The 14,362-nt window shown below is 55.7% G+C and overlaps 1 protein-coding gene across 1 annotated transcript; it reads right to left on the bottom strand.

Moving 5' to 3' along the window:
• Positions 1-1,004: 1,004 nt before the first annotated feature.
• Positions 1,005-14,042, bottom strand: Abcg4 (ATP binding cassette subfamily G member 4). The gene is made up of 15 exons (XM_042682746.1): positions 13,986-14,042; positions 13,116-13,365; positions 8,520-8,637; positions 8,297-8,429; positions 8,104-8,154; positions 7,778-7,923; positions 6,531-6,654; positions 6,296-6,410; positions 5,962-6,104; positions 4,288-4,386; positions 3,858-4,026; positions 3,668-3,768; positions 1,836-1,994; positions 1,569-1,687; positions 1,005-1,378 (listed from the first exon to the last, which is right to left on the bottom strand). Exons 2-15 carry the CDS (start codon positions 13,351-13,353, stop codon positions 1,153-1,155), a joined length of 1,941 nt encoding a protein of 646 aa, XP_042538680.1. The 5' UTR covers positions 13,354-13,365; positions 13,986-14,042; the 3' UTR covers positions 1,005-1,152.
• Between the last annotated feature and the right edge of the window lie 320 nt (positions 14,043-14,362).

Below are 14,362 nucleotides of genomic sequence, written 5' to 3'. Positions count from 1 at the left end.
AATGAGCAGCAAGTAGCAGGAGAGTGAGAATGTCAGCTTGGAGCACAAAAGGAGAGCCATGGGGTGGTGATGGCCAAGGCCAAGCTTCTGCTCCTGCTTGTGCTTGTTGGGTCCTGACCTCTAGTGCCACCCCTCGCTCAGGAGGGAGGGAAGACTGGGAGTAGACACCTGCAGGTCCTGGAGTCACTTGCGGCAGCACCAGCCTCTCCCTTAGAGTCTCAAAGTGGGATCCTATGAGGAGCCTGGCACTGCCCTCCCCAGGGCACCTGCCACCACCGCTCTTTGAGCTGGAGGGAACAGCGCAGGTGTGGGGCTGAGATTGCCCATTCGCATGGAAAGTGCCTGGGACCCTGGAAGGCGTCCGTGGACCATGTGACGGGAACAGCAAGAAAGGGGTGCCCCCCACTCTCCCCTTCTCCAGAACCAAGTGCATTCTGCATCCCAGTGGTGGGCGGGGGAGAAATGCAGGCGTTATTGCAGAGATACCGCCAGCTGGACCCTGACCAAATGTGTACCCGGAAGGGAGTTGGGATATCCCATGGCCTCCCCGATCCCCAGGATTCGAGAGGCGACCCAGACAGAAAACCCAGCTTCTGTCCCAGCAGATTGTCCAAACGAGCCAGCGTGGCGGAGAGGGGGAGTTAGAAGAGACTTCCAGAGTCCCTCCTGGGTTCATCCCAAAGTCAGTGATGGGACACTCTCCCCCGGCCCCTCCAGTGGACTCCACCAAGGCCCAGCCCTGGAACTCCAACCTTTCAGCAGCCTTCTTTACAAACACGGTTGTGGTGGAGACCCCAGTGGGGTCCACTTTGGTCAGTCGTAAGTGAGAGCCTCGAGAGTCTCCCAGGCAGACGACAAAGGAGGGTGCCGCAGGTGGGAAGAGGGTGGCTGCCTCCGGGCAGTCTTTGCATGCAGGTGTTGGAGAGAAAAGGGAGGAAGCTACAAACTGCATCAGTCTGGGAAGACTCCTGGCCGGAGCCCCACCCGCCCAGGGCCGAGGCCGGCAGCACAGTCCCACCGCCAGGCATCCGAGCAGCTGAGGGAGGGGAGGGCGGCTGCACCAGCAACCAATGCCCAAGTCTACAAGGTTAAAACCGTCCCCAGAAGGGCTGGAGCTGGGGGCTCCCTGCTGCAGGGGCTGCGCACAAGGCTTTATCTCTCCGACTTGACCCTGTACCGGAGCACAAGGTATGCCAGCAGCCGGAGGGCCAGGAAGAAGATGCCCAAGACCAGGAAGTCCAGGTACAGTTTGGCATCCTCCACATCCAGGGCTCGCAGGATGCTCTGTGGCTCCCGGAATGGGCAGCGCTCCTCTAAGCATGTCAGGTCTCCTCGCTCCATGCCATAGATGGTCAGGATCGCACCCTCAAAGCCATACCTAGGGGCATCAGAGGGCAGGGCACCCCGCTCCTTCAGCAAATCGCCAGAGCCCAGCCGCAATGCTGTCATTCCCAGGGACCAGCCAGGATGCCCCTGGTAGCTGCCAGAGTTGGCACAGCCAAGAGAGAGCTAGGCAGGGCTTCTTGTAAGGAAGGGCAGGGGCAGGCATGGAGGAAAGAGGCACCAACCTGACATAGGAGAGGTAGGAGCTCCATTGCAGGTAAGTGGGGATGGTCTTGAAGGTGACAAAGAAGCCAGAGAACAAAAGGACAGGGATGGCAGTAACTGGACCCACAAAAGTGGCCACCTGGAGAGGAGGGGGAGGGGGCCGGGCTGTCATGGGGGTGACTGGGATTAGGGTGGTCCCTGAGTTTCCCACAGGTTCATCCCAGCCCCTGATCCCTCCCCCAAGACCCCATCGTTGTTTGGGAAGTCCCATGTGCCAGCATTCCCACCTGTAGGGAGTTGGAAGCAGCTCCGATCAGCAGTCCCAAGGATTGAGCCACTAAGGCGGTGGCTGTGGCCAAGGCTGAGAAGAGCAGGAAGCGGCTGGTCTCAGCTGGTTGGCCGGTCATCCAGTACACTATGCTGCAGTATACCAACGGGCACATCACCTGAGGAGCAGGCACACAGCTGGGCAGGGGATTTTGAGCCAGGGACATGTGGCCTAGACTCTCCACTCTCCACAGGAATGAGGCCCAGAGCCTTTATTCCCAGAGCCCGCCATGCCTACCCTACCTCCACACTTGTTCACACTGCTCCCCAGATTGACATGGGTCCCCTTCCTCCCTGACCGAATGACTCTCACTCAGCTTCCTAAATCTCATCCATTAGGCCTCTCTCTCCCTCTCTCTCTCCATCTCTCTCTTTCTCTGTGTCTCTGTCTTGTGTGTGTGTGTGTGTGCGCGTGCACACACGCGCACGCGCACGCGCCAGTGCTAGGGTTTGAACTATCCCTGAGCTTTCCTCTTCCTTCCTCCCTCCTTCCTTCCTTTCTTCATCCTTCCTTCCATCTTTTTTTTTTTTTTTTGTGCTAGTCCTAGGGCTTGAACTCAGGCCTGGGTGCTGTCCCTGAGCTTTTTTACACAAGGCTAATTAATGCTCTACCACTTAAGCCACAGCTCCACTTCTGCCTTTTTTATGTGTGTGTGATTAACTGGAGATAAGAGTCTCACAGACTTCTCAGCCTGGCCTGGCTTTGAATCTCAATCCTCAAATCTCAGTCTCCTGAGTAGCTAGGATTACAGGCATGAGCTACTGGTGCCCAGCTTCCCTGAGCTTTTTTGCTCAAGGCTAGCACTCTACCACTTGAGCAGCAGATCACTTCTAGCTTTTTGGTGATTAATTGGAAATAAGAGTCTCAAAGACTTTCCTGCCCAAGCTGGCTATCCTCAGATCTCAGCTTCCAGAGTAGCTAGGAGTCAAAGGAACACAGCTTCATGAGGCCTATTCTGAAGTTACATGGTAACTTCTCCTTTTGAGGGCCAGAAGGCCTTCGTCTCTGGACCAGCTTTTTCTTACATTGTTAATTAATTGGCTTTCCACAGCAATGTTTTGTCCCTCCTTGAAACTATCATCTTTTTGGATACAAAGAAACAGATATGTAGAATCAGCAGGTCCAGCTATGTAATGTACAACATGGAGACTACAGAGAATAAAATTACTTTGTATCAGGAATGTTTGTTAAATAGATATATCTTAGCTTCTCTTTCACAGAAAAGTAACTGTATGAGATAACTGAGTGCTCTCATTTGTTTCACTTAATATGTATCCCATAGTGATTTTTTTTAAATCTTGACATACATTGCCTAAGTGGCTAAGCCTCTAATCCTAACTACACAGGAGGCTGAGATCTGAGGATCACAGTGCAAAGCCAGCCTAGGCAGGAAAGTCCCTAAGACTCTTATCGCCAATAAACTACCAAAAAGCTAGAAGTAGAACTGTGCTAGAGTTCAGGGGCAATGCCCAGACACTGAGTTCAAGACTCAGGATTGGCACACATGCACATATATACACACACACACAATTTACATGTATTTTTCAAACACCATCCTGAAGTCGTTACTGTCATTATTCACAGAAGTAAAAGCGCTAAGTTCTATCCCGAGTTCCACAGATTTTTGTTGTTGTTCATTTCCCACATGTGTGCCTGGTTAGCGCAGTGCACAGGAAGTACTCACCACCTCTTTGCGGGGGAGTAGAAGGAAAGGATGGGAGAACGCAGGTTAAGGGAGGCCAGCAAGCAAGGACGGAGGAGACAGTGGACAGCTGAGAGGAAGAGGCTCACCTGAAAGGGCACGTCAGCCATGGTCTTGGCCAGGTAATACGCTTTGAGGCTGTACCAGTAGTTGAGATGCTCCCTCATGAAGACTGCCATCTCTAAGGGGACTGAGGAGACAGGTGGATCAGGCTCCATGGTGAGCCCCTGGCCCTCGTGCCCCGCACCCAGGCCTCACCCCTCAGGCAGCGCAGCTTACAGGTAAGCACAGTTGGCATGAGGGCAGCAAACATGAGGAACAGCATGGAGAAGAAGAGGCAGCCGGTGTTGTTGAAGACCTTGCTGGCGTCATCACCGATGTGCAGGTAGAGGAGACCGATGAGCACGCCGATCACCACGTGGGACATGAACCGCAAGTGGGTCAGGACCTGTGGAAGGGGTCCTGATGAGGACAGGATGTGTCCCAAGGTGTTGGCCAGGCAGGACACAGCGCAGGACACTCTGGGGCAGGAACGCCAAACTGCACTTTCTTGCACATGGTCCCACAGAGGCACTGGAAGTTGTGGGATTGGGGGGGGGGGGGGGCGGGAGCGGGCGGGGGAGGGGGGAGCATTCCTATCCCAGCAGCTGCGATCCTACCACTCAAAAGGCCAGGCCTGGGCCTCCTCTCCTCCAACTCAATGCCTCACCGTGTCCCTGAGGATGGACAGGAAGGTCCTCCTGAAGAGGATGCAGAACTGGGTGAGGGTGCTGGTGGCAAAGGTGTGGCTCTCGATGGTATCCACGTCCTGGGGAGAAGAAATGAGACCAGGTGAGTCTGCTCCACTCGCTGCAGCCCACTCAGCCTTTCCCAGGGCAGGCTGAGGTCTACTGAAGAGAGGAGGCCTCCTCCACTGAGCTGTGTGCCTGGAAGCTAGATTTCGGGGTCTGAATCGGAGGGATACTGAGGAAGAGAGAGACACAGGAGTGGGTGAAGACTTGGGAGCTAGGAGATGGGAAGGCGTCAAGGACCTCGTGTTAGCTCAGAGTTCTTTTTCTTTTTCTTTTTTGCCAGGCCTTGAACTCAGGGCCTGTCCCCTATGCCTGAGCTGCTTTTGTTCAAGGCTAGTACTCTTCCACTTTGAGCCACAGTGCCATTTCCAGCTTTTTCTGTTAACGTGGTACTGGGGAATCAAACCCAGGCAGGGCTTCATGCATGTTAAGCAAGCACTCTACCAGTAAGCCACCTTCCCAGCCTGAGCTTGAAGTTCTTTAATCCCATTAACATTACCACTCAGAAGCTGGTGACTGGTAGCTCACACCTATAATCCTACCTATTCAGGAAGCTAAGATCTGACAATCATAGTTCAAAGCTAGCCCAGACAGGAAAGCGTGTGAAACTCTTTATTTCTAATTAAGCACCAAAAAAAGCCAGAAGTGAACTATGGCTCAAATGATAGAGCACTAGCTTTGAGCGCAAGAGCTCAGGGACAGCATCTAAGACCTGAGTTCAAGCCCGGGACTGGCACAAAAAAGAAAAAAAAAAAAGCCAAGTTAAGGTGAAAGATCCTGAATTCAAGTCCCAGAATCAATACAAAACAAAATCAAAAAAAAAAAAAAAAAAACACTGCCGGGCGCTGGTGGCTCACGCTTGTAATCCTAGCTACTCAGGAGGCTGAGATCTGAGGATCGAGGTTCAAAGCCAGCCCGGGCAGGAGAGACCGTGCGTGAGACTCCTATCTCCAATAAACCACCAGAAAACCGGAAGTAGTGCTGTAGCTCAAGTGGTAGAGCGCTCGCCTTGAGCTGAAGAACTGAGGGACAGCACCCAGGCCCAGAGTTCAAGCCCCACAACCGACAAAAAAAAAGAAAAAATTAAAATTAAAAAAAAAAAACCACTAAGGCCATAATTCCTTTAGGACAATGAGTTTCACAGTAACATTATTCAATAATGATGATGACAATGCTAAAGATAATGAAGAGTAAGCCTTTGGTTTTGAAAGGTATCTCATCTAAGGAAGAGGCTTGGCACAGGACACGTGTGCGCTGCCCCCGTGGCTGCTAAGAACTTCATGTGACTAGGTAGTGCACTCTCCCAGCATCCATGGGAGGGAAATGGCATCACTTCTGGTTAGAGATGACAGGAAGTCCCCCTGGCTATGAGGCCAGTGGTTCAGGTGAGCACTGAGGACGAATGTGCATTTGCACAAACCAAAGCTGAGCACAGTTACTGGGGCTGAGGACACAGCCTGTTCCTGGTGGATTTGTTCCAAGTACCCAGGGGTTGTGATACCCCTGAGGCACGGCCTCTTTGGCAGGGCCCCAATCCGTGAGCCCACCCCCTCCCCCCACTCTGCCCTTGCTGCCCAATCCACTCCACTCACCGGTGGGCAAGAGGGACAGTGAGAAGGGACCTCATTCTTCTCCGGACTGCTCTTCTTCTCAGCCATGGCACAAAGTCCATTCTGCACTGCCCTGAACAGCATGGGGTTCAAGTCTCCATACTCTCCAGATGCCACCTCGATGACTGAGGACACACACATCCACAGGCTCAGCTCGGGTGTACCATCGCCACCCCGAGGCTCAGTCAGCACCTCCTTGGTGTGTGTGGAGGTAGGTGACAGGCAGATCGCTGCCCCAAGAGGACTGGGCGTCTGACCCAAGCCCCTGGGGTACACCCATCAATGCATCCCACCCCTTCCCCGGGTCCCCACTCACTGAAGTCAGCTGGGTTGTGGTAGGTGGGGCAGTGCAGGCCCAGCCCCTTCAGATAGGGGATCAGGTTGGTGACCACGCCCTTAAAGATGCACTGACCCTGGCTCAGGATGTAGAGCTGAGGCAGAAGATAGGGGTGAGGAAGACAAGGAGCAGAGGGCCCATCAGCACCTCTCCTGGCCTCCTTCCACTTCTCCATGTCAAGCCAACCTTTTTCCAGACCCAGACGCGAACTCACCTTGTCAAACATCTCAAAGAGCTTGGCGCTGGGCTGGTGGATGGTGCAGATGATGGTGCGCCCCCCTTGGGCCAGGGACTTCATGAGGGACACCACTTGGAAACAAGAAGCACTGTCCAGACCGCTGTCCGGAGAGAGGACAGCATGGGGCCAGGTGAGGTGGGTGGGGCCAGGAAGATAGAGCTGAGGGGGGAAGGGCAGAGCAGCCGCTGCCCAAGGGATGGAGCTGGCAGGAAAGGGGGGCCCTTGTAGCCGCCTCCATCTCCTGTACACCAGGCATGTTTTCTGGCATTTGGAGCTACCAGAAGCCCAGAGCCCCGTTCTCTTTAACAAGCCTCTACCAAGCACCTGTTGTATGCCAGGCACTGGAATGGCAATGATTCATAGATGAGACTGTGGTCTGGAGGGAGGGAGAGAAGCTGGCAGTTGATTTGGGGGATGGAGAAAGTGCTATAGCAACCGAGAGAAGGCGAGGCGGGAGAGCAGCCATGCTGTAGCAGGAGGTTGGAGGGCAGCCAGAGAAGGTTCCTGAGTGAATCTGAAGAAGTAAGCATTACGCTGGTGAAGGTAGAAAGGGGCAGTGTGTGGTGAAGGGCATTCCAGGCAGAATGCGCAGCATGGGCAAAGCTTAGAGGCATGAAACACATGGTTCCACCAAGCAAATTATAAGCAAATCAGTGTTATTAGAGCATAAAATACAAGACATGAGGCTGCAGAAATAGGTTCAGAGCAGGACCTTGTAAGCCACCTGGCTTTTATTCTGCAGGCAAATGGAACTCGTTGCATGCTGGAAGCAGCTTTGTCTTTGAGAAGAAAGTCTACTCTGGCTGCAGGTGGGAGAAAGACTGGCTGATGGGACTGGGAAGGTGGCTCCGCGGTAGAGCGCTCGCCCTAAGCTGAAGAGTTGAGAGACAGCACCCAGGCCCAGAGTTCAAGCCTTGTGACTGACAACAACAACAACAACAAAAATACTGGCTGCGAAAGACTGGAGGCAGGTAGATGAGAGACACTGATGATGACCTGAACACACTAGCCCTGGCACTAGCCATGGGGTAGGGGGAATCTGAAAGCTACCAAAAAGGAGGTGGAATCAACAGGACTTGGTGAGGGAAGAAGAGAGAGAGCCATCAATGGAGGGGAGAGGACAAGGATGGAGATGAGGAGTCAGCCCTTTTCTTGGCCCCAGGAGGCTACAGGCAGTGGGGGAGGGAGGCGGAGAGGGAGGAGGATTCCTGGGGGAGAACTACCTGGTTGGTTCATCAAAGAACATGACAGGCGGATTGTTGACCAACTCCAGGGCGATAGCCAGGCGCTTCCTCTGCCCGCCAGAGAGCAGAGCTGTCCGTGTGTGCGAGCAGGACATCAGGCCCAGTGCTGTCAGGATCTCCGTCACCTGAGCCACACACACACACACCAACCTAAGTCAGCTTCAGGGTCTCCACTTCCCTCAGGCACCACCCCCTTTAAATCCTTGGCCCACACTTTGGCTTTCACGCTCTCACCCAGACTCTGAGCCCCCCTGAACTCATCCCCTCAAAGGTCTCTGGCCTCGGGCCTCCTCTTCTTCACTTACCAGTTCCTTCTTCACCTCTTGTTTCTCACTCAGCTTCAGGTTGGCTGAGACCTGGGGCCAAAGAGCAGGCAAGAGAGCTACGTGTAGGAGGATACAGCCGGAAGCCCTCTGCTGAGGTGGGGTGTGGAGGGCAGGGGGAAGGATTGTAGTCAGAAAGGGACTAGAGGGAAGGGGACGGCCATCTTGCCCTCACCATCATGGCTTCCAGCACTGTGAGGTGTGGCAGTAGCATGTCATCCTGCATGATGTAGCAAGACATCTTACGGAAGGTCCTCAGCTCTCTTGGCCTCCCATTAACCAGGATCTGCCCTTTCATTCCGGTCTCCCTGTGAGGACATTGGTTGAGGGATAAGCATCAAAGCCACCTTCCCACTCCCCACTCGAGCCTTCTTCCTGAATCCCTCGCTGGTTCTCACCTGTACCCTGCCAAGATGTTCATGAACGTGGACTTCCCAGCCCCAGAGGGGCCCATGATCCCAATCAGTTCCCGGCGACAGAATTTACCAGATAGGCACTTGAGGAGGGTCTTATAACCTGCAAGTGAGGAAGAGAGGGGTCTCTGGTCATAGTTGCCGTGAATAGAGACACGCCCAAATTCCTCTTGGCAGCTGCGGCTGTCGGTGATGTACTCAGGCCTTGTGCAATGTGACAGGGCCCAGGATGGAGGAGCTGCTCTCACACCAACAAGGACTCGAACACTCCCATCCTGTCCCTCCACAAACCACCCTTGCTAATGTCAAAGTATGGGAAGCTTTTGAGAAATCCTAAGCCTCTCGAATGGGATTGAGGTCCTAGAAGACCCTGCTCCCCTCTGGGATCACAGTGGTCAGGGAGACTTTCCCACTGGTCCCTCAGAGGACAGTCCTGCTGGCTGGCTGTCCTCTGTGTTCCCAAAGCACCTGTCATCTGCCAACATGTTTTTGACTTGATCATGTCGCTCATCTTCTCCTCCCGCCTATTAGTCATTGAGTTTCCGTGTCTTACTCATCTTTCCAACCTTCACGGCCTGTCTAGCGTGTAGTAGGTGCTCAGTAAGTGTGTGTTCTCAGAGCTTTTGCCTCTGAGAAAAATAAGCCTGCCTTTTTTTGTGAATTCTCTGCCCTGCAATACTGTCTCTCCAACCCCTAACATGGCCCTGGCAAAACTTCACCCGTTATTCCTTCACTAAGAGGCAGCACATGCATAAAGACTACTGGGATGGAGTCAGATGGATCTGGGTTCAAATTCTGGCTCCATATATCCTAGGTATATGGCCTCAAGCAAGTGGCTTAGCCTCTCAAAGTTCCAGGTCCCTCATCTGTAAAATGAAGAGAATAATACCTATCTCATAGGGTTGTTAGGAAGATTTGATAACGCATATGACACAGAACTTGGCCTGTAGAGTACATTTAAAAAGTGACTGTATGGTTAATACTTGACCAATGTGTGTAGATACCTCCAATATACCAGGCTCTGTAACAATTACTGGACAAAAAGATCACAGACAGACTGAAAATACCTGTGATCTGAAAAATGGTAAATACGGGCTATCATAGAAGCACCAGGAGGCTGCGACGAGAATGCATAAAGTGGAACTGATGGGGTGGGGGGTGGAAAATCAGGAGTGGATCCATGGAGGAGGTGAGCAGGAGCGAGGGATGAATGACAGAATCCCCCCAGGCTTCAGGAAGCAAAGCTCTGCTATGTAAAACAGTCCAGGAAACAGAGGGCAAGGACTACCATGGTCACACGGTGAGGTGAGGATGAGAAAACCGAGGAGGTGTGGCTTACCTCAGCACCCACCCCTCACCCCGCCCCCACCCAGCCCCACCCTACCTCCTAGCAGAGACAATGAAAGGCCTCCTCACTTCGTCCACTGACCACCCCACCAGCACTGTGTGCTGGGCCCAGCTGTCCCCTTGGGCATGTCCCATTGGAAGGGGGGCAGCCCCAGCTTACTGTCACACTACACTCATCAATGGCCCGGCCCTGCTCGTTTCTAAGCTGGAATGGGCCAAGTGAGACCTGAGCGGCCGGTGACTCGCCAGAGGTCACACAGCATGCTCTTTACTGGAAGAAGAAGCCATAGGTTTCAATGCCCTTCCTCACTCATCCCCATGTCATGGCTGGTACACCCCAGCATATGCTGCCCGGCGCCCCACACAGGGCGCAGGGGAAGAAAGTACAGGGGTGAACCTTCCCCTCATTTAATCTCAGCCAGGCGCTGGTGGAACATGAAGCCTAGCACGAATATCATCTTCCACTTGCCTTTCACAAAGCTCTTCCACAGACAACGCAGCTGAGCTCCCCAACAAGCTGGGGTTATCATCCCCATTTACAGATAAGGGGAGTCAGGCCAAGAGAAGGCACGCAGCCTGACAAGGTCACACAGTAGCCAAGGGCTGGGAAGCCATGCATCTGAACTTCCACTGTACGTAACTGCTCGGCATTTGAGGGCTTGCTAGGTCTTCGCACTGGAAAGATGCCGCCAATGTTTTAATTTTGTCTGGGGCAATAATTCTGTGCAATTTGTTTTTGGTCAGTTGTGGAGCTTGAACTCAGGGCCTGGGTGTTGTCCCTGAGCTCTTTTGCTCAAGGCTAGCACTCTAGGACTGGAAATGTGGCTTAGTGGTAGAGTGCTTGCCTGGCCTGCATGAAGCCCTGGGCGTGATTCCTCAGTACCACATACACAGAAAAGCCACAAGTGGCACTGTGGCTCAAGTGGTAGAGTGCTAGCCTTGAGCAAAAGAAAGCTCAGGGGCAGTGCCCACGCCCTGAACTGAAGTCTCAGGACTGGAAAAAATATACATACATACATATACACATACATACATACATATACACATACATACATACATATACACATACACACACATATTAGCACTCTACCACTTTGAGCCACAGCTCCACTTCCAGTTTTTGAGTGGTTAATACGAGATAAGAATCCTACAGGGACTTTCCTGCCCAGGCTGGCTTTGAACCACTATCCTCAGCTCTTGGCCTCCAGAGTTTCTAAGATTACGGTACGAGCCACCAGCGCCTGACTGATCCTCTGCAACTTTGTCAAGTCATTAAATCTTTTTTTTTTTCCTTTTTTTTTTTTGGGTCCGGTCGTGGGCCTGAACTCTGGGCCTGGGCGCTGTCCCTCAGCTCTTCAGCTCAAGGCTAGCACTCTACCACTTGAGCCACAGTGCCACTTCCAGCTTTTTTTTTTTTTTTCTGCATATGTGGTGCTGAGGAATCGAACCCAGGGCCTCATGCATGCAAGGCAAGCACTCTACCACTTAGCCACCTTCCCAGCCCCTTTTTTTCCTTTTTGAGGTGGCAGGGTCTCACTATGTACCCCAAGGTGGCCTTGAACTCAGAATCCTCCTACCACACAAGGGCTGGAATTATACACTCAGCAAGTCCATCTTTAATCCTCTAATTTCTTATCCATGAAAGAAAAATGGAAGAAACTCCTCCTGAAGACTTACTAAGGTTATTATAAATATTTGGTGACATCATTAATAATAGGAAAGTGTTTTGAAAAGTAAAAAAAAAAATAAGATGTGTGTGTGTGCGTGCGTGCGCTAGTCTAAGGGTTTGAACTTAGAGCCTGGGTACTGTTGCTCAGTTTCCTTTGCTCAAGGCTAGTGCTCTACCAGTTGAGCCATAGCTCCATTTCTGGCTTTTTGGTGATTTATTGGAGATAGTCTCATGGACTTTCCTGCCTAGGCTGGTTTCAAACCTCAATCCTCAGATCTCAGCCTCCTGAGTAGCTAGGATTACAGGTGTGTGAGCCACTGCCACTCAGCTTGAAAAATAAGAAATTTGACTGACAGGGACAAATCCTACCTGGGAGAGGCAGAAGTCTCCCTCCCTCCGCATCTTTCTCACCCTCTCTGCTACTCCTAATTGCTTTCTGTTCTCCCGGGGAGAGAAGTCACAGGAAAAGGGAGGTCAGAGAGAGGAGGACAGAAAAGAGGATGAAAAGATGGAAGATGGACAATGGACAGAATAGGGTTAATCAAGTCAAAAAGAGAGGTGGCCCTGGCTGGTGGCACCAATATGCAGAAAGTATGTAGAAGCAACCAGAGAGCAGGCTTTTCTAGTCACATCTTCATTTCACCATAAAGTTATGAGGCAATTAGAGGACTAAGAAAATAGCAAGGACATCATCCTCTCGCCTAGAGCAGGTCTCAGGCCTGAAAGAGGCTGCTGAGGCAGGGAGCCCAGACGCCTCAGCTTCCATGGGCCCTGGGACCTCCTGGTTACCTATGAGGATGAATAGAGAAGGCGCAGACCGTGCATGTTCCACCCTGCTCGCAAGCACCCCAGTCTTACTTCTTAAATCTCAGTCAAGGTCCCAGCTCCGCCTCTGACTCACACTCAGTTCCGGGACTCTCTTTCCCAGCTTAAGCTACCCAGAGGAGCAGAGCAGGGGACTGACTGGTCAGGGTTGAGGGGACCCCATCCTGATGGGAAAGGGAGGGGAGGAAGAAGCTGTCATACTGAGCTCCTGTTCAGCAATGCCACTCACTAGCCGTGAGATACTGGTCTAGTCCATCAACTTCCCTAGGGCCCGGTTTCCTTATGGGTAACAGGAGGATGACATCCATCCTGCCAAACCTCCATCCTTCCCGCCTCAGAAGGGAAGAAGATGGCAGGAATGAGACCATCTTTAAGAATAGGTGCAGGGGAACGGTGCCGGGCGCGCGCCTCCAGACAGAGCGGCCCCTCTCGGGGCGGGCCCCACAGGCAGGAATCCTCCAGAAATAAAACAAAGACAGAAGAAAACTCAAGGACCAGAGGTCACGGGGCGGGAAAGAGAAGAGAGCGCCCCAGTAACCAAGTGAGCCTGGGGTCCCACAGGCCTGGCGGGTGGGGGCGCGGGAGCCGGGTACCCCAGCCGCGCGCACGGTCTGTGCGGGGCGGGGCGGGGCCCGCTGGGGCCGGACGTGCAGGATGCGGGGTCCCCAGGCCTCGTCCTGCTGGAGAGGCAACTTGGAGAGGGCCCCCCGCCACCCCCCCCCCGCCGGGCGGCTCCGTACCCCGTTTTCGCCAGCAGGGCCCCTCCCGCACGGAATAGGACAGCTCCACGAACTCGATGTCCACCGACGAGCGCTTGGGGAGGTGGGAGAAGCGCTGGGCCTCGGTGATGTGGTTCTCCACCTTCTTCAGGTGCGTGGTCAGCACGGGGGGCTCCGCCCCGTCCTCCAGCGCCACGGCCATGGCCACGGCCCCCGGCCCCAGTCCACAGCCCGCGGCCTCCAGCGCCTTCTCCGCCATGGCGCGGCCGGCCTGCGGGGAGAGGGCCGGCTCGGTCCGCGGCGCGACGCCCCCGGCCCCCCGCTCCGCGCGCGCCCGCCAACGCCGCCCACCCCGCCCTCCCCTCTCCCCGACCCCGGGGTGTGTGCACCCCGCCGCCTCCCCGGACCGCCGCTGGGGGAAGCGGCGCCCAGCCCCGACCTCTCCTGGGTGCTGGCGGCCCCCCTCCCGCGGCGGCTCTAATCTCCTTACCCCGCAGGCCGGAGGCCCGGGGGCGGGGGGGGCGGGGGGCGGAGGGGCGGACGGGGGGCGGCAGGGGGGCGGGGGGCGGCAGGGGGGCGGGGGGGGGCGGGGGGCGGAGGGGGGGCGGCAGGGGGGCGGGGGGCGGCAGGGGGGCGGGGGGGGCGGGGGGCGGAGGGGGGGCGGCAGGGGGGCGGGGGGCGGCGGGCGCGGCCCGCGGGGTCCGGGGCGCCGGGCGTGCGCGCCGGGCCGGGCGGAGGCAGCGCAGGGGAGGCTCGGGCCTCGCGCCCGGTCCCCGCGGCCCGGCGTCCCCCCCACCCCCACCCGGGCTCCCCGCAGAGACAGACGCGGGTCCCCGCCGGGGTCCCCGCCGGGCGCCCGGGCGCGGGCTGGACCCGCTCTCCCCCGCCCACCTGATCACCTTGACGCCTGCGGGCCGGGGATGGGGGAGACTCGGGCCGGGCGCTCCTCGCCGGCCTCGGGCTGCGGCACCGGCGCCCCGGCTCCGGGTCCCGGTGGCCCGGGCCGGGGCGGGGCCGGGGCGGGGCGGGCAGCCGGGGAGGGCCGGGCCCCGGGTTCGAGAAGACAAGGCCGGGGAGGGACCGCGGGGGGTCGCGCCCCGGCTCGGCTCGGCTGCGCGCGCCCCGCTCCCGAGCCCGGTCCCCGGCGTCCCGGTCCCCGCGAGCCGGCGGGCGGGCGACCGCCTTCTCCGAGCCGCCGCTCGCGGGTCCCGCGGCTCTTAAAGGGCCCGCGCCGCCCCAGTGCCCGCGGGGGGCGAGGACGGCCGGGC

Source organism: Dipodomys spectabilis, unplaced genomic scaffold (genome assembly GCF_019054845.1).
Source record: "Dipodomys spectabilis isolate Male_0828 unplaced genomic scaffold, ASM1905484v1 ptg000076l, whole genome shotgun sequence".
NCBI lineage: Eukaryota > Metazoa > Chordata > Mammalia > Rodentia > Heteromyidae > Dipodomys > Dipodomys spectabilis.
The sequence above is the reverse complement of the archived record's forward strand: the minus strand, read 5'-3'. Positions and strand labels throughout refer to the sequence as shown.

Coding starts and splice junctions, on each gene's coding strand:
- Abcg4 (XM_042682746.1), bottom strand. CDS start 13,353: ATGGCGGAGAAGGCGCTGGAGGCCGCGGGCTGTGGACTGGGGCCGGGG. Junction 6,105..6,295: donor CCACAACCCAGCTGACTTCA/GTGAGTGGGGAC, acceptor GTGTGTCCTCAG/TCATCGAGGTGGCATCTGGA. Junction 4,387..5,961: donor ACTGTCCCTCTTGCCCACCG/GTGAGTGGAGTG, acceptor TCTTCTCCCCAG/GACGTGGATACCATCGAGAG.